General features: G+C 56.2%; 2 protein-coding genes and 1 pseudogene across 3 annotated transcripts in view; 1 reads left to right on the forward strand and 2 right to left on the reverse strand.

Annotated features, from left to right (window-relative positions):
* Ngef (neuronal guanine nucleotide exchange factor) overlaps nucleotides 1-4,928 on the forward strand; it is a 63,100-nt gene extending 58,172 nt beyond the window's left edge. For both annotated transcript variants that reach the window (XM_076865628.2, XM_076865629.2), the window contains 5 exons: nucleotides 498-661; nucleotides 985-1,140; nucleotides 1,874-1,953; nucleotides 2,593-2,697; nucleotides 3,974-4,928. In XM_076865628.2, coding sequence (XP_076721743.1) covers nucleotides 498-661; nucleotides 985-1,140; nucleotides 1,874-1,953; nucleotides 2,593-2,697; nucleotides 3,974-4,164 — 696 coding nt within the window. In that variant the 3' untranslated portion in view covers nucleotides 4,165-4,928. The remainder of the gene's footprint in view (nucleotides 1-497; nucleotides 662-984; nucleotides 1,141-1,873; nucleotides 1,954-2,592; nucleotides 2,698-3,973) is intronic.
* A 2,317-nt stretch (nucleotides 4,929-7,245) lies between these two features.
* Nucleotides 7,246-13,141, reverse strand: Snorc (secondary ossification center associated regulator of chondrocyte maturation). Its single transcript, XM_076866823.1, has 3 exons — nucleotides 13,069-13,141; nucleotides 7,453-7,635; nucleotides 7,246-7,355 (listed from the first exon to the last, which is right to left on the reverse strand). The coding sequence occupies exons 1-3, from the start codon at nucleotides 13,139-13,141 to the stop codon at nucleotides 7,246-7,248; spliced, it is 366 nt and encodes a 121-aa protein (XP_076722938.1).
* Nucleotides 13,142-14,414: 1,273 nt separating this feature from the next.
* LOC143407253 (large ribosomal subunit protein uL3 pseudogene) lies at nucleotides 14,415-15,642 on the reverse strand (annotated as a pseudogene).
* Nucleotides 15,643-18,329: the final 2,687 nt, after the last annotated feature.

The following is an 18,329-nucleotide window of genomic DNA, read 5'->3' on the forward strand; positions in this document are numbered from 1 at the left end:
GCCACCCCGACTCTGCACCAAACAGGCTGAGCCTAGTGAGATGCTGATCACACACATGGCGCACACACTTGTTCACACACAGTATACACATGGCAGCACACACATGCTCACACACAGTATACACATGGCAGCACACACATGCTCACACATGCAGGATACAGATGGAAGTGCACATGCATGTGCGATACACACACATTTATGAAACACAGCACACACATCAACACAGGCACAAACACATATCCACATGTGTGGGTACGTACACGGCACAGAACACACGTGCACACACAGAAGCCACACACGGGTTGAAGCACACACGCACACAGGTGAAGCACACTTGCACAAGGGGCGCGCATTCACACACACTCCCACTGCTGCTGTTTCCCTGTGCCTGGCCAGGCCCAGCCGCCCTCCACCATCACACCAGTGTCACTCGGTCAGTTTGCTGGGGGTTGGGGTGGGCAGGAGGGTCCAGGCCCTGACCCTGCCGCCCCTCCTAGTCGGTGCCCATCATCTCGCACTCCCGCTGGCTGCTGAAGCAGGGCGAGCTGCAGCAGATGTCAGGCCCCAAGACCTCCCGCACCCTGCGGACCAAGAAGCTCTTCCGAGAGATTTACCTCTTCCTCTTCAATGACCTGCTGGTGATCTGCCGCCAGATTCCCGGGTGAGCCGATGGGATGGCATGAGCCCAGGTCTGACCATGGCCCCAGGAGCTGGGCAGGTGGAGGACAGAGCTTGGGCTTGGGATCAGGTTTGGAGGTCCCCTGCTGTTGTCCAGGAGCCTCAGTTTCCCCTGCCGTGAGGTGGGTTCTGCTCCCATTAGTGTCTGGCACCCAGGAGCGCTCAGCCACTGCCCGCCCCACACCCTGGCCAGGAGGCTCCTGGGGGACAGGCGTGCAAAGGCTGGCAGGGGGCTGAGGAGGCTGGGCTGGGCTGTGCTGCCTGTCCTGTCGGACTGACACGCCCACCTGCTCCCTTGGTCCCCAGAGACAAGTACCAGGTATTCGACTCGGCCTCCCGCGGCCTGCTGCGTGTGGAGGAGCTGGAGGACCAGGGCCAGACGCTGGCCAATGTGTTCATCCTGCGACTGCTGGAGAACGCGGATGACCGCGAGGCCACCTACATGCTGAAGGCATCTTCTCAGTGAGTGCCCTGCGCAGGCCCCACCCTGTGACACCCCTGCGGCCCCTCCCAGCCACCCTGCTAGGAGGCCTGGCCTCCTCTGCCACAGGCCTGCTCCCAGGTGGAATGAGACTCCACACCTGTGGGAGGCCAGCCCTCAGGGAGGGTCTGCCCCAGGGCCACAGCTTCGGGTGTGGGCCAGTGCGGGCAGCTCAGTGTGCAGGTGCGCTCCCTCGGGGCTTCACACTCAGGCCAGCCTGAGAACTGGGTGGATGACCAGGGGACCGCCCTCCTCCTCCCTCCGCCCCTCACCCGCGTGTCTTCCTGTCCACCTCTCCCCTCTGAGCTGCCTGGACAGCTGCCTCGAAGCCCAGAGCTCTCACAGGACCCACGAGACCAATGTGGGAGGGACGCTCCCTGAGCCGTGGGCCCAGCGCTCCTTCCTGGCCACCCGGCCAGCCTGCTCCCTCTGCAGCTGCCTCGCCACTCCCTCCAGGGTCCCCAGGGCTGGGGGTCACGTTAACCCTCCCCACCCTGCTGCCACTAACAAACCACGGCTTCCCTGAGACTCCTCAGATGCACTCTAGGGAGTGACTCCCCCTTTCTGCCTGGCTTTTTAAATGCACCCCGCGAGGAGGGCCTCCTGGGAGCTCCTCCTGTCGCAGGGCATTGGCCTGCTGGGAAGGCTGGGGCCACACGCTGGGTGGGTCTGCTCTGCTCTGCGGTTGGGGCACCGTCCTCTTCCCTGTGCCAGGAGTGAGATGAAGCGGTGGATGACCTCGCTGGCCCCCAACAGGAGGACCAAGTTTGTTTCCTTCACATCCCGGCTCCTGGGTGAGTGCCGGCCTGGCAAGTGGCCACTGCGGGGGCTTTGTACCCGCTCCCTGGGCCGCAGCTTCAGGCCTCGCACAGGGCAGGAGCTTAGCACCACCAAGGAGGCCGGCCCCAGCTTCGCCAGTGCTGGACGGTCAACATAAAGATAGCAGTCACTGGGTCATAGGTGACAGGAACCACGGGGACACCAGGAGGAACCTGGGCCCAAACTCCAAGGCTCTTTGGGGGTTGCCGGTTATTTGGAAAGCATCTAAGACCCAAAGGTGCACGAGCCCAGCGCCTCACAGACTAGCCACGGCTCCTGGCTGTGACCTCTTGTCCTGAGCCCCCAAATCACCTCCAGGGCCACACCCTGGGGTGCCTTCTGAAGCTTCAGCTGAGCACCGCCTCACATTCGGAGGGTCCCTTCCTCCGGTGTTCTCTCCCAGAACTCCTGGCTAGTCGGGGGGTGTTGCCTTTGGAAGCAAGCCCCCCTCCCCCTCAGGTGAGCCCTGTCCGTGGCTGGGGAGTTCACAGTCCTGTATCAGGTGGGGCTCAGCCACACACCGGCTGCAGGGCTGTCCCTGCCAGCCACTGCTTGCCGGGGTGCAGGTGTGGGGCCACGATGGGGACACGCCATCTCCCCTCTCCCCCCATCAGACTGCCCGCAGGTCCAGTGCGTGCACCCGTATGTGGCCCAGCAGCCTGATGAGCTGACACTGGAACTGGCTGACATCCTGAACATCCTGGAGAAGACGGAAGATGGTGAGGCCCCGGGGAACCCAGCCCTGCTCCTCTCCCAGCCCAAGGGGTTGTTTTCGGTGTCTACTTTCCTCCCCAAAGTGGGGTCCCACTTCACCCCTCCCAGCAAGCCCAGCCAAAGCAGGCATTCCGCGGCCCCCTGCCCTTGGACGTCTGGCTTCAATCCTCCCATCACAGTGGAAGGGAGGTGAGCAGAACGTCATGCCCCAAGCCAGGCCTCCAGGGAAGCCTGTGACCACTAGCCTCGGGGCTCCCTGGGGGCCAGGACCCCCCCCCCCACACACACACACACAGATGACATCAGCACCAAATGAAGTTCCTTCCCAGACCCTGCAGAATTTAATTTTATTGAATTAATTTAATTATTTACAGTACTGAGCATTGAACCCAGAGGCTGTCCACCACTGAGCCACATCCCCAGCCCTTTTAAAACTTTTATTTTGAGACAGGGTCTCTCTAAGGCACTGAGAATCTCCCTAAGTTGCAGAGGCTGGCTTTGAACTTGCATTCCTCCTGGCTCAGGCTCTCAGTCGCTGGGATCACAGGCGTGGCCACTGTGCCTGGCTCCCCTTTCCCTGTTTCTCTGCCCAGGCCAGGCGACCAGCCCATCCCGGGAGGCCCCCTCCACTCAGGCCCCCTCTGGGCCCCATTCCAGATTCCTTCTTCAACTCAATCCACACCTGCCCAAAGGTGACCTGCAGAGAGCATGCCCCAGGCCCCCAGAGCTGATGGGAATATGCCCCCAGGCCCAGGCTGGGGGTGGGGAGAAGGGGGCCGAGCAAGCAGTGGGGGAGAGGGCCAGAGCACTGTGACTCAAGTGTTACCAGCTCAGAGGCCACTCTCAGCTGGCTATAGTGGCCTTTGGGAGGCTGAGGCTCTGAGGGGAACTGACCAATAAGAAGGTGACCTCCGGGTCCAGGCTTGGGGCATGGACTCCAGGGGGCCCCTTGGAAGCCTTTCACTCTGGGGGCTCCTGGCCTCCTATGGGAGTGCAGAGGGGTCCAGAATGGGCTCCCGGGTCAGTATGGAGCTTGTGTCAGAGCCTGCAGCCTGGTCCTCTGCATTCGCCACCTGCCTTCCCAGCTCACGGGGATGAACCTGGCCTGAGCACTCGAGCCGGGTGTGCCAAGCTGCTGCCCTCTGGGAAAGGCCAGCTGGACTCAGTCCCTCAGCTTTGCTCCCCTCACAGACAGGAGCCTTAGCTGGGGGGCTCCACCCAGGCCCCAGCTCCTGCCCCTGCCCCTGTGGAGTGCCTGACCCTGCTGCCCCTCCTTCTCAGGGTGGATCTTTGGGGAGCGCCTGCATGACCAGGAGAGAGGCTGGTTCCCCAGCTCCATGACTGAGGAGATTCTGAACCCCAAGATCCGCTCTCAGAACCTCAAGGAATGTATCCGTGTCCACAAGATGGATGACCCCCAGCGCAGCCAGAACAAGGACCGCAGGAAGCTGGGCAGCCGGAATCGGCAATGACCCCTGTTCCAGGCACTAACCTGCACAAGGAGGGGCGGGGGAGCAGGCCTGGCTGGGACCCTGGCAGACAAGGAGGCCCTGGGAAAGGACAGACTGGCACCTCCCCAGGGGTGCGACAGGAGGTGCACACGCTGGTCCCTGCCCATGCGGTGAGTGTGCCAGTGTCCCCGCCCTCGTTCACTCACAGACTAGCAGCAGCTGCCTCCCCTGGGTCTTCCAGAAGGAGTCACATTGTGAGCAGTACATACACCACCTCCCTCTCTTACCTCTTAGCGGGGTTGGGGGACAGGCATGCCCAGGGATCACTAGTGTCCCTGAGCCCGGCGTCCCTGGCAGGCCAGGCGGAGGGTAACAACTGTCAGGGTCCCCTGCACTGCACGTGCCCTTCCCTACCTTGAAAGCCGTTAGAATCTACCAGGCACACCCAGGGGCTGCCTTTGCCTGACGGAGCTTGATGAGCGGCCCTGGGTCTCTGACTCACGGGACTAAGACCAGCTGCCTCTGTCCTCCTTCCCCTGCCTCTGCCGCCTCCAGCTGCACGGCCAGGCCCTGCTCCGTGGCAGGCCTGCCCAAGCTTGGATGGGGGCCCATGTCGCCTCTGGCTCCTTGATGGGCTGGATGTAACTTGTGTCTTCTGGCCTCTTAAGGAGCCTAGGTGTTTTATGGAATGAATTGGTCACTGCATCGTGTATGGTTATGGTTCTGAGAAAAGCAAATATCATTTTTTTGGCTGCATTAAAAGAAGCATCATGTATAAAATATAAGAGGCGAAGGTCTATCCTTTATTATCCGGGTGCTCACAGGAAGGAGGCATTTGGTTCTGGCCCGGGAGATGGGAGCACCTTTCAAGGCCAGCAGGGGGAGGCATGTTCCAAAGGATCAAGTCTTCAAGTCCCTGAGGAGGCTTCCGGGGCAGGGGAGAGCAGCCAGGGTCAGGTCTCCAAATGGATGGGGATTTGAGCCTCCACTTGTGGAAGGAGGGAAGCAGCTGTTGGAGGGAGTGGGGGACATCTTTACTGCATGGAATTGAGAAGAGCTTTGCAAGATCACAAGGGCAGTGAGGTGGTCCCCAGTTGGGGGGAACTCCCCACCTGACCCAAACACTAGTTTTAGACACTTCTTCAAGCCTTCAGTAGCAGCCAGTTACCAGGGGCTGCAACCTCGTCCCTGGCCTAGCTGGCCAGCAGAGCTACCTCATCCCCACCCCTGATTCTGTCCCCTGAGTGTCCAGGGTGTATGGTGGGACCAGGAACACTCTGCCAGGACGAAGAACACTAGAACAGGCCTTGGAGTTAGAGCTAGTGGGACTTCCTAGCATCTTCCCAGAGGCCACAGTGGGGGTTTTTGGCCTTTCTGAGACCTCAGACCCTTTGAGCATCCCTGGGAGCATGTGTCACCTGCAGCAATGTGGGCCAGCTGCGGGGCAGAGGGCCTTGGGCGCAGTAAAGAGATCTAGCTCTTGGGGCCTCTTGATGCACCCCCACTGGGAGCACCTGCACCAGGGTCCCCCAGGAGTGGGCAAGGGAAGGGGCCTCTTTCTGAGCCCTGGGGTGGGGGAGGGGACAAGCTAGGGCCTGGAGTGGGTGATCACCCAGGCTTTCTGAATCTGGGAACAGCATATTGAGTTGGATTATCTTCTCCATTGAGGATTTTGGCTGTTCAAGGTCATGTGGAATGAAATAATTTCAACAGTTTCATGAAAATTTATAAGCAGACCCTTTTAGCCCATGATGTGCTCTGGGGAGACTGCCAGGAGTGGAAGTTGTTCCACAGGCTTCTATGGGGTCTGCCCCAAGTGTGTGAGTGTGGTGATGGTGCAGTTCTGGCTCCAGAGTACCCAGGAGAAACGGGTCTTGGCAGGAAAAAGTGCCCTTGGGGGCTCAGGGAAGCCAAAGAAGCCAAACAGTTTTGAGAGAAAATGGTTTTAAAAAGGGGGGTCAGGGGGGTAGGGGAGACAGCTTCTCTCCAGCACCCCTGCCCAGGCCTCCTCCAGCTGCAAAAAACCACCAAGGGATGGCTTCTACCTGCCACTTCCATGCCCAGCTCCCACAGCCCCAGGGTGGGCTAGAGTTGTGCTTCAGACCTGTGTGCCCAGAGCAGGCCACTGTGAAACCTCTCCAAATGCTCAAAGCTGTTTCCTGTTAAGTGTGGAAGACAGAAGGCAAGACAAAGGACAAAGTTCCAGGAGTTGGGGGGAAAGGCGATTGGATGGACAGACAGCCTTATCCACACTCCCAGGTTCCCACAAGGACAGCTGAGCTTGGAAAGGCCAGCCCAAGGGACACTTCAAGTCCCTGTTAAATGCAGTAAAACCGCACCCAGGCCTGGGGGTGAGGCTGGGGAGTGGGAACAGGGGTGATAGCACCCAGCTTCACTCCTGGACCCATCCTACTCCTGGGGCTACCTGGAGGAGGGGGATTCCCAGGACCCTGAGAGCCTGGGGCTGTGAGTAGAGATGAGATCCCTCGTGTCTGTATCTAAGTCAAATGATGGCACCACCCCAAACAACCTGGCCTTTGGGAGCCTGAAAGCCCTCCACCATCCCCAGGATCTCTAGAAGCAGGGCTGCGGCTGGACAAGCTCTGTAGCGCAGTTCTACCCTGTCGGCCTCCAGCTTCCCTTCGCCTAGGTCTCTCCCGGCCCAGCAAGGGGGCGGATGTGGGACCTGCCCCAGGTGCTACGGAGACCGGAGTCGGGTCCAGGGCCCAAGAGCAGGAGAGCTGCCCGGCTCCTTAGCTTGCTAAACGCGCTTGCACTCGAGCACCCACCACCGGCGGCCCGCTGCGCGCACACAGCACCCTGTTCTGCGCGCGCTCTCCAGCACATCACATGCACGCGGGCTCGGAATCGCCGCGCCCACGCGCGCATGCACTGGCGCACGTGGCCACCCGCGCACGCCTCCAGCCCGCCAGCCACGGCGCAGCACACGCGGCGCGGACCTGCGTGCTCTCCCCGGCTCTCGCGCGCACTCTGGCACACCTCCACGCGCTCACACTCACGCGCGGGCGCACGCGCAGACACAGGGCGCATGGAGAGTGCAGCCGAGTCGCGCCGCAAGCGGTCGCGGCTCATTTATTTGCTTCAGGAGGTGGAAAACTTTCTCAGCGCGACGACCACTAGCGCCAGCACCACGCAGGTGGCCAGCAGGGCGGCGATCACGATGGCTGCGATGGCACCGGGCCCCAGCGAGCCTGCGGAGGACGGAGACCGCATCAGTCCCTGGCCCCAGCCGCGGCCGCCCTTCCCTCCGCTCCCCTTCCCCTCCCGCCCTCTTCCCCAAGCTGGTACCGCCGCTGTGGTCCAGCCGCTCCCGCGCCGTGCTGTCCTCTGGGCCCGGCACAGAGGTGGGAGGCGGTGCAGCGGTGGCTGCAGGCTCCTGGCCGGGGCTGGTACTCTCAATGGGGCCTTCTCCCGACGGCAGCTCGGCAGGTTCGTTCCACAGTGTGGGATCAGGCTCCTGCGGACCCTCGGCTGCAAGGTCAAAGACAGGCTGTGGAGCCAGGTGACTGGGCCCACTGCGCTTTGGAGTTCCCCTCCCTGGTCGGTCAATTCAAGGTGCCGTGTGTAAAGCTCTGAGTTCAACACCTCACTGGCCTTCCCATTTCACAGGCAAGCAAACTGCAAAACTCACCCCCAAGACTGGGAGGCCATGTGTACATTGGTCCAGATGCCTGCCAGGGGCCGGGAGCCAGGCTGCCTCCAGAATGTGAGGACAGATGGGTGGGGGTGGGGGTGGGGAGACCTATGGACACTCAGAGACTGAGCCTGGGGCTGGCAGGGTAACTTCGGGGCAGTGGAGGTGGGGTTCATGGACCCAAACCCCAAGACCTCCTTCACCTGAGGAAAAGACTGGGAACCAGGGTCCCTACATACCCCGAGACCCTCAAGGGTTCCACTGCCACAAGGAGAGGCTCCTCCAGGCCCTGCCTGATACAGGTGACGCTGCTCCTCCTGAGCCTGACTGGGGCAGTCCTGCCACCACAAGGCAGAGGGCTACCCTCCACAACCAAGACTGCTGTCTCCTGAACAGGGGGGTGGAAGAGGGGAGGGGCGGCCAGCAAGGGAGGCCCACCATCAAGCCAGGCCCCTGCACATCAGTCCCTGGGCAGCTTTCTGCAAGAGCCCTTCTCTGCTTATGAGGTTGGAGTCAGCAGGGTTGGGGGAATGCAGGGACCCCAGAGAGCAGGAGGGAGACAGCCTCAATCCCATAGGGAGCACAGGATGAGAGGCCTGGTAATGATCTTCTCCTTGGGCCCCAACCAGCCTCACCACCCAACCCTCAGGACCCCGGTGGAGCTCCAGAGCAACACACACTGAGTGCCCAGCCACCTTGCCCAGGAGGGAGGCCTCCGAAACCCAGTTCAGTTTAAGGCCAGGATGGCAGGCGGGCTCCAGGCCTCTCCTCCCAGCCTTCATCCCACAGTGAGGCTTCAGCAGAGTCAGGGCTGCCATGCCCTCCTGATAACTGGGAGAGAACTGTGACCCAGAGACAGCCCCCAAGCAGATCCCTAGAGTGAGCTTATTGGATGTTGTGTCACTACACGCCATTGCATTGACTACAGCTGTTTGTGGCATGGGGACCATTCTTATTCCTTTTCAGGAGCAAGAAAGCCAAGGCTCAGGTTGAGCTGTGGGGTCACGTGGTAAATGGTCTGCAGCCCTGGACAGTGTGCTGAAGGCTGCACTTCCTGTGAGGCTGCGGGAAGCTGCAGTTCTGTTAACAGCCCTGACAGCAGCCTGTAGGTTCCTGGGCCCTTTCATGCACAGGAGCTCTATCCCTGGGCACTCCCCGGCCCCTGAAGGCCTCACTGGGGTGAGCTCACCAACTCCAGGAGAGGGGTGCTCAGAGAAGACACAGGGACCTCTGGAGCTTCCTGCCCATCTGGGGCAAACCAAGAGGAAATGTCAGCCAAACCCACACTTAGGGTCAGTCTTAAAATAACTGGGCCCTTCAAAAATGTCAGGGTCAGGAAAGGCAAAGGAAGGTGGAGGACTTGTTACAGATTAGAGAGGAGACAGGTAAACAAAGGTGTGTTCCTTATTGGGGGGGGGGGGGAGTGGTGCGCCAGGCCTGAGGTAGAAGATATTTGGAATCTGTAGGTGGAATCTGAATCGGGCTGTAGCTCAGGCTCTGTCAGTGTCCTCTGGTTTTAATTGCAGACTCTGCTTGTGTAAGACAAGGTGCACGTTCTTAGGAAACATTTGGGAGCAAAGAGGCATCATCGTCAGCAACTTCCTTTCAAACCATTCGACATCCAGGAAGCAGGGGCGATTGCAGCAGAATGTTGGTATTTGGTAGATTTAGGTGAAGCATCTACTGGAGTTCACTGGATTATTTTTTTGCAACTTTTCTGTGAACTTAAAATCTTTTCACCATAAAATGTAACCAGGTCCCTGGCTCCCCAGACTCTGCCCCTGCCACCTCGTCAAAAAGCCTGGTCTGGGTCAGTTGTGAGGCTCAGCTTGCAGGCAGGGACCACTGTCACGTTCCTTAGGGCTTCATCAAATCAGAACCCTTTTCAGAAAAGATCAATGGCAGTCAGGTGTGGTGGCTCACGTTGGCAATCTCAGTGGCTCAGGAGGCTGAGGCAGGAGGATCACGAATTCAAGGCCCAGACTCAGAAATTTAGCAAGGTCCTAAGCAATTTAGTGAGACTTTGTCTCAAAACAAACAAAAAATAAATTAATAAATAAAGGCCTGGGGTTGTGGCTCAGTGGTAGAGTGCTTCCCTAGCATGTGTGAAGCAATGGGTTCAATTCTCAGCACCTCATTAAAAAAATAAATAAATAAATAAAAGATATTGTGTTCCTCTACAACTAAAATATTTTTTAAAAATAAAAATGGCTGTGCTGGGCGTGGTGGCATATGCCTGTAATCTCAGCGACTTGGGAGGCTGAGACGGGAAGATCGCAAGTTCAAAGTCAACCTCAGCAAAAAGTAAGGCCTTAAGCAACTCAGTGAGACCCTGTCTCTAAATAAAATACAAAATAGGGCTGGGGATGTGGCTCAGTGGTCAAGTGCCCCTGAGTTCAATTTCCAGTACCCAGTAAATAAATAAGTAGGGCTGTGAATGTGGCTCAGTGGTTAAGCAACCATGGGTTCATTCCCCACTATTAAAAAAAAAAAAAAAAAAATTCCCTGACAAGGAGGCCCCTGGAGCCCAGCAGAACCCACTTGGTGGTCTACCTCCCAGAAGTCCCAGGGCTGAACTGCCACACTGGTGTCTGGCTGCCACTCTGACCCAACCTTGAAGATCATCCTTTGAGGAGGGGGAGGTGACCCAGCTAGGCTTCCCATGTTGCAGCCAGGAAGGGCAGGGTCTGTAGCCTCAAAGCTCCCATGAAAGGTCCCAGACCCTAGGCATGTGGGCCTCAGGCTCCAGGGGCTAGGCAAGAAAAGGCCAGAGTGTGCCCATTGCTTGGCAAGCCCCGAGGTCTGGGGTTCACAGACTGCCTGTCTGCCTGCCCTGAGAAATGGACAAACCGCTGGCCCCCTGCTTGTTCACCACATGCCCAAGACAGACTGGCAGGCAGGCACCTCCCTGTCCCACCACTGTGGCCAAGGCTCACCTCTGATGCTGGGCATCTGACCAGAGAGGCCGCCCAAGGGCTTCTGGGTACCAGGCCCAGCCGACCTGGGTGGTGCCTGCTGGCCTGGGCCAGAGGCTAAACTCACCCCAACCCACCAGCAAAGGAAGTGCAGCTGTGGGAGCCCCGTGTGCCCGTCTCCACCTGCGTTGCTCTGTGCCTGTCCTCCCCCAAATTGGTGCTGGGAAGCTGTCAGCCAGTTTGCTCCTAGGAGGCCCTGTCAGAGGAGGGTGAAGATGGGCAAAGAAAAGCCACAGGGACCAACAGGAGCACAGTCCCCCCAGTTCAGAGGACTGCCCAGCAGGCTAAGTGACAGCACGTGAGGGTGGGGAAGGGGAGATGCGGAGGACTGTCGCCTTGGCAGTGGTGGGACCCAGAACTTCAAGGACGGAGTGAGTGATGGCCTGGGCCTCCATGCTGGGCCGGAGCCAACAGGGATGGTGGGGGCCTGATGGTGCTGCCACAGGCCTGGGCATCTCAGGCTCCCCCAGTTACCCTGCCTTTCAGTAAATAAGTTTGTTTAACACTCCGTCTGACCACAGGGCCCCGAGGCCAGGCACTGTGTTCACAGGCGGCCTTTGTGCGGGGCCATGAAGGGCCTTTTCATCCCTGGCCTGGCCTCCTGCCGGCTCAACCTGGCTCACTCCCCCACCCCAGTGGCTGCAGCCACCGGCTCCTGGCAGAGAGGACAGCAGACTAGCGCTCTTTCCCCTCCTTCTTGCCACAGGACCCCAGCCCAGGAAAGTCAGGGGGCCTGCTGGGCCTTGAACACATCTGCTCAGCTTCTATCTAGCCCAGAGCCAGATCCCAGAGTCCCCAAACACCCTCCTTCCCAGAAGGGTCAGAAGAATAGCCAGAACCCCCAACCCTGGGCAGGTTGGTATGCTCTGGCCCCTTGCCCGTGGGGCCTGCCTGTTGGTAGCACATGTAAAAGGAAGAGGGAAGTGAGGCCAGGTGAGGTCCTGGCTGTCCCCAAAGCCCACCAACCCCTGTGTGTGCACAGTCTGACCTAGACTGGAGGAGGCCTGGGCTGGGAGAGCCAGCAGCCCCAGGCCACAGGGAGGTGGGCTCAGTAGTTTCCCTAGGGTGGGGGCTGCAGGGATCTCAACGCTAAGGTCCAAGCAGTAGGAGACACCTCCTACACTTAAGGTTACTTCCCCCAACTCCAAGGCCATCACATGGGTTCGCTCAGTAGGCATCTCTCCTACCACCAGTTGGCAGGGCACTGCCCAGCCTGTGAAGAAAGTCCCTCTGCCCGAGACCCAGGGTTCCAAGGAGGGCCTAGAGGTTGGAGGTACATTCCCTCAGCATCTGCTGAGTGTCGACAGGACGCTAGGTCCATCCCGAGAGCTCCTGTGTCTGACTGTGAAGCTCCCTGGTCCCTGAGGGAGGCGAGTGGTGGTCGTCTCGCCCGCTGCTGACAAGGAGAGGGCATGTGCGGAGAGGGTAGGGACAGAGCCAGAGGCGACGCCAGCAGGCCACCATCGTGCAGGCTTCCCAGGGTGGGGTGGGGGTCACATCAGCTCTCCCCAGGCCACGCTTTCACAAGGGAGGTCACTTTCCTCCCTCAAAGATCCACGACATCCCCAAAGCCCAGGCTTCAGGGCCTTGAGACACTCTGGGTATAGAGGAAGGTGCCCTTTAGCCAATGGAGGGAGAGTATTTCTTCCCAGAGCAAAGCCAGCCTCTGCCCATCTGCACCTTTTTCTCAGACTCTGAAGCCAGCCTGGACCAGTCCCTCCCAGTGCAGGCCCAGAAGAGCCGGCTGGGGCTTTTTTCTTGCTTGCCCCAGATGGGGTCATTTTGGCCTCAGTTCAGAGCCTAAGTCCAGCATCCTCAGTGAGATCTCAGGTCTTTTGCCCTCTCTGAAAATTTTCCCAAGATGGAGACATGACCTGGACCTTCACTCTCTGAGCACTGCAGAAGACCAGCAGGGAAGGGTTTGTGGGACTTGAAAGGTAACTAATAGGAGTTTGTGGACTTCGGCTTTGTGACTGGGTCTGTGACCCCTCAGCCACTTGCTCTGTGCCCGGTACCCTCTCCTGCCTCCCATAGCTGAAAGCCTTCAGATGTTTGAGTGCTGGAGTAACCCTCATGTCCCCGTACAGATACATGTCCTGACCCTGCTACCTCAGTCATTGTTCTTGTGGTTGAGACACCTATCCTGTGCAGATAGATGCTCCTAGCTGGACTCTGACAGCTTCCAACAGTCACCCAAATGCCCTCAACCCAGGGGACACTGAAGAATCTGGCCCCAAGGGGGTTCTTGACCCCTGGAGGCTGATGGCAGCTGAACCAAAGGCCTGCACCCCTTACCTGTGAGCACCGCAGGGGCCAGGACCCCAGAGATGAGCAGAAGAGTCACGCGCAGGGCCAGGAAGGATGCCATCCTGGCGGAGAGTGAGCGTAGTGCGTGCCGGGCAAGAGGACTGAGCCGCTGCACTTTAGCAACGGGAAAGAGGCATCAAAGGGCTGGGAAGGGTTTTCATCAATGCAAACTCTGTCCTCCTGGGACACCGTGCCCGCCCCCCACACACACTCACTCTCTCTCTCTCTCTCTCTCTCTCTCTGGCGCGCGCGCACACACACACATACACACACAGCAAAAGCTCACGGAACAGACCTGGTCTCCCAAACCCAGGAGCAGCCCCACCCTTGGAGAGGGAAGGAGGAAATTGCTCTCTCCCTCCCCCCCCATCTCTCTCTCTCTCTCTGTCTCTCTCTCTCTCTCTCCCCCAAGTGAGGAAACAAGGATACACACCTCCCACACATATTTCTCAGCCACTGGAAGTGAGAGATTTCCATATTTCCTGGTGCAGAAGAATCACCCAAGGACCTTAGAAGCACATATGCCCCAGCCTCCATGCCAGGGGCTCGGGTGAACGTGCTTGTTCATGTTGTGGCAGGCCTGGGAGGTCCAGGACAGGCACTCTGCTTCAGGTTGCAGAGCTGACGAAGAGGTGCGTTCATTTAAAGCACTGTCTATCCAAGGCCCCGGCTGCCCTGGTCTCTTACAGAAAAGCCTGTGGCCTTGCTCCTGCGTTGGGGTTTTCACAGGCACTCCTCTCTGGTCCAGAGACCTGAACTCCCACCTGGGCATTCATGCCGTAACCCTTGCTGCAGCCCTGCTGCCCACCGCCTCACCCACACTCACCCACAGTGGGGCACCTAACAAACTGCTCAGTTCCTGGCATCCAGTGTGTGGGCCTCCATGTCCTCCTCCCCTGCCCATCAATGGGCTCCCCGCTCCCCACCTCCCAGAGGGCCTCAGCACACAACTAAGTCGCAAAGCTCTCTCTTCCCCTCACTCCCTCCGCCCAAGCCCTCGAGAGACCTGCCCACACCCCTCTCTGCACTTTTCATGGCTTCCCACAAAGAGCTTCCCTGGCCCTGCCATCCTCCACCGCCTCAGCTCTCTGTTCCTTCTGGTCCACGAGACTTGCAGGGGTTCCTCCGACATACCCAACTTGATCCAGCCCAGGACTCTTGCTCTTGCTGTCCCTCTCATTATGGGCTACCTCCTTTCCGAGTCTCAGTCCCAGCAGCCTTAATTTCTTCTTGGCTCTCATATTTTTATAAAATTATCCTGTTTCTTTTTTAATTAATTTTCTTTTCACTGAAAAAGTTTTTATTGGGTGCAGCCATCTGCCCATGCTCCAGACTCAAGCACCTTCTTCCTTGGTGATCCATCTTTCTGAAGTGGTCCAATGAGTGCTTTCTTCTCCTCCATAGTCTGGAGGCAGCCATTGCCAAACTTGGTTGTGGTGTCATGAACCCTGGCCGACCTTCTCCAGAGCACTGTTCAGTCTGTACCAGTAAGAACTTGTGGAAGGTGAGCACTGGCTTCTTGGACCCACCAACCTTTCAGCATGATGAAGTCACTGGTCACTTCACCATAGTGGACAAAGCCCCCAAAGGGCTGATGCTCTTGTTAGACAGGTTAATCAGTGGAAGCATTATTTTTTATTAGTTTGTCATCCTTCATGAGGTAGCCATGACCAATCTTGTAGATCTTCTTGTTGATCTCAGTGTGGTGATGGTAGCCCGGGTCACAAAGAAGACCACATAGGCAGGATGCCAAGCTCCAATACAGGCAACCTTGCACAGCCCTTGGTGAGTCTTGCCGGGCAGCTTCTTGGTATGCCAGTGACTGGTGACTCCTTTGTAGCCTTTGCCCTTGGTCACACTGATGATATCCATCATATCATCCTGCCCAAACACCTGGTTCACCGGGACCTGCTGCTCCAGCCTCTCCTGGCCCAGTTCAGTTTCTCAGCCACGGTTCCTCCATTCACCTGGATCTCCATCAGGTGGGCTTTCTTCTGGTGCAAGGGAAGCAGCCACATCTGGGTGTAGGTGATAATCCAGATGACCTGGCAGTATTTCTTCATGCTGTAGTCCTTCTCCAATTGCTTCTTGCCCATTACATCCTGCCACTTCTTGCAGTATTTGGCAAAGGCCTTCTTCTTAGATTTATGCCAGTTCTTATAGAAGCACCTTTTGCACTCATCACTGATATGCTCAGCAAAGATTGTCTTGAAGGACTGGAGGCCTGGTAGGGTTTTCACGTAGCTCACAATGCCTATAACCACCCTGGGTGGGTCTCCACTATGATTACAACCTCCACAACCTCCTCCTTGTGCACCTTGGATCCTGGCTTATCAACTTCCCACTTGATATAGGTCATGCCATCCTTGTATCACAGAAAGGTTGTGAGATGGGTCATCTTCAGGGAAGCTCTTCATCTTCCCGTGATGCCTGCTGCTGTGCTTCCTAGTTTTAGAAGCCCAGGGATCCAGGTCTGGGAGTGGAGAGCTACTTGTGAGACAGCACACTACCAAGGCCCACCAGAGCTCTTATTTGATTAATTTTTGAAGACACAACATACATACTGGGAAGTCTACAGATCCTGTTTATAGATGAACTGTCCTATGTATACACCTGAGCAAGCTCCATGCCAGAGAGTGCACTCCTTGTACACCAGACGGGGTCCTCCCCAGTCAGTAACTCCCAAAGCTCTGGTCCGCCTGTTATCCCCTGGACGAACTGGACAAGTCTTGTGTGTGGACCGGTCACATGGTGTGCACTGCTGTCTGGCTTCTTTGGCTCAACATTACCTGCAAGACTCATCATCACTGAACACTATTCAGTTGTACGACTGCGCCATGGTTTACCCATTCTCTTACCCCTTCATCCACATTTTGTTGGGTTGTCTCCAGATTGAAGGTTTTATGAATATGGCTTCCATGAACATTTTATCCAAGTAAAAATGTTCTACCACTTATCAGCTATTAATTCGCCAATTCTCCGTTTTGTTTTTATGTTCTCCAGAAATTCATTGGGAATTTTTTTCTTGTAGTGTCTTTTGTGGACCTGGGCCATTAGATCTCTTGGTTACATATCTGGAGTGAGAGCCCCTGGGTCCCAGGGCAGGGACATCATTGCTTCTGTGGACAGTACTGAGTAGCTTCCCAAAGTATCCTGGCTTATATTCTCCCAGCAGGAGGGGGCTGGTTGCTCCAAGTTCAGCACCACCAGTCTTTGTCAGTAGGTAGTTACATGCTGGTGCCTCACTTGCTTTTCATTTGCCTTTGTAGTACTCAAGGACAGCTCCCTATTTACAGGAATAGCCTCTTTTGTGAGGGGTCTGCTGTGGGGGGGGGGAGTATTTATTAGAGTGATCCTTTACATTTTATTTCTGGGGGATTTTTGTATATTCCAAATAAAAACACTTGGTCTGACACACCTAATGATACTTTAAGGTGAAGTGTTTAATAGCATATTTTTTATGTGCCTCTGCAATGTGACTGTGCTTCGGGACAGTGGAGGCTGTTTTGTTCCCCAGTGCCTCCCAGGACCTAGCACTGCCTGCAGCAGGAACTTAGTACTTGAATCCAATCAGCCTGGGCTTCTGGGGTGGACATAACACCTGTCCATCTGGCCCCATTCTCATCTATCCACACCACAGCAGGACCTCATGACCCCATGACCCCAGTACTCTGCTGTCTTTCTGACTTCCTGTTAGGATCTGCCAGTGGGAGACACTGGCAGGAGATGGAAGGAACACTCTTTCTACTCAGGTTTCTGACCTTTGGTGACAAATGTCAGGTGGCTAGCAATAAATTAATCATGGAGTACCAAGTTAGTAAGATTTTTCTAGTTTGTATTATTAGAAACGTGGAAAACGTGTGAGAATGAGTTCTGAGGTGTGAATATGACCCTAGTTGGGCCACGCATGTTGTCAGTTTGCTTACTGGAGATCCTGAATCCAGTGTCCTCAGGAGCTCTGACAGTTTGGCTGACTCATTAGTAGCCTAGGTGCCATGAGACAGAGAAGCCCAAGTTTAGAGGTGAGAAGCCAAAAGCGTAGGAAGAAAGGAATGCTGGGGTGCATTTCTCTTAGGAGATGATGCCCACATTCATCAAAGTACACTCTTCACAGAGGCACTGGGAGATGCATTGAGAAGGAGATCAAAATCCTCCAAGGCCAGGAGATGACTGGATCAGTGATCCTATCGCAGCAGAGGCCAAGCAGCAACACTGACCTTCCAGAAGTGAGATGGATGCAACACTGCACAGTTGGATGAGGATGTTTGACCCTCAGGAATAAAATGGGAGCCTTCTAATGCACTACTACTTGATAAACAAAAATGGACACAAGCACAGAGCCTCTACTCCAATTCACAGGCCAGGACTCTCTTGACAGAAAGGGAAGCAGCTTATCATTTAGATGGCCACAGTGTAAACAGCAAGTCTCCTCCAAACATTCCCTGAAGGTGTTGGCAGCCAGAGGCTAAGACAGCTATGCCCTGCAGGAAGAGAATATACTCACCTTTCAGGGGTCATTAGACACAGGCTCTGTGCAGACACTCTGCCCTGGATAGTCTGAATGCCACTGTGTTCACCAAAGTGCAAGCTCATAGGTAGTTTTCCAGCCCTGAACCCATCCCAATGCATGAGAGGTAAGGAGAGGAGGTTGTCCAGGGGCAAGAGTGGGCAGCAGAGAACCCTTCCTGGTCCTGGTGGCAGGACCAGGCATGAGTCAGTCTCCAAGCTCCTGGTTCATGCTCCATTAGTGCATCAGACTTCACCTATTAAGCACAAACTACAAACATAAATTTAGAATTTCAAGAAGTTAAAGCATAACTCATGGTACATAGCATGTGCCAAGGATCTGGGTTCAACCCTCAGTATTAAAAAAAATTCCAGATAGTGAGTTCAGTATTTCAAATGATTATCATAGCCATACTAAAGGAAGCAACTCTCAGCCTAAGACAAAAATCTAAATTACAGATTGTTACAACAAATAACCTTGTACATAGGTATTTTTGTAATGTTTTTCTTTAAACAAATACAGTCATGAGGCACAACAGGGACACCCTCTGAGAAACACATTGTTAGGCAATGTTGTCATTGTGAAGACATCATAGAGCATCCTTACACAAACTAGGACAGCAGTGACCTCCCTAGGCAGTAATAACCTATGGGACCACTTAAGTATGAGGTCTGGCTTTGACAAGCATCTTGTGACTGTATCACACTAGAAAGCTTGTCTCTCACAGTGGGTTAGCAACCAT

The sequence above is a fragment of the Callospermophilus lateralis genome, chromosome 9 (genome assembly GCF_048772815.1).
Source record: "Callospermophilus lateralis isolate mCalLat2 chromosome 9, mCalLat2.hap1, whole genome shotgun sequence".
NCBI lineage: Eukaryota > Metazoa > Chordata > Mammalia > Rodentia > Sciuridae > Callospermophilus > Callospermophilus lateralis.

Excerpts from the sequence above, each read along its gene's own strand:
- Snorc (XM_076866823.1), bottom strand. The coding sequence starts at position 13,141 with ATGGCATCCTTCCTGGCCCTGCGCGTGACTCTTCTGCTCATCTCTGGG. Across the intron at positions 7,636-13,068 it reads GGCCCCTGCGGTGCTCACAG|CCGAGGGTCCGCAGGAGCCT; the intron begins GTAAGGGGTGCA and ends TTGACCTTGCAG. Across the intron at positions 7,356-7,452 it reads GCGGCTGGACCACAGCGGCG|GCTCGCTGGGGCCCGGTGCC; the intron begins GTACCAGCTTGG and ends CGTCCTCCGCAG.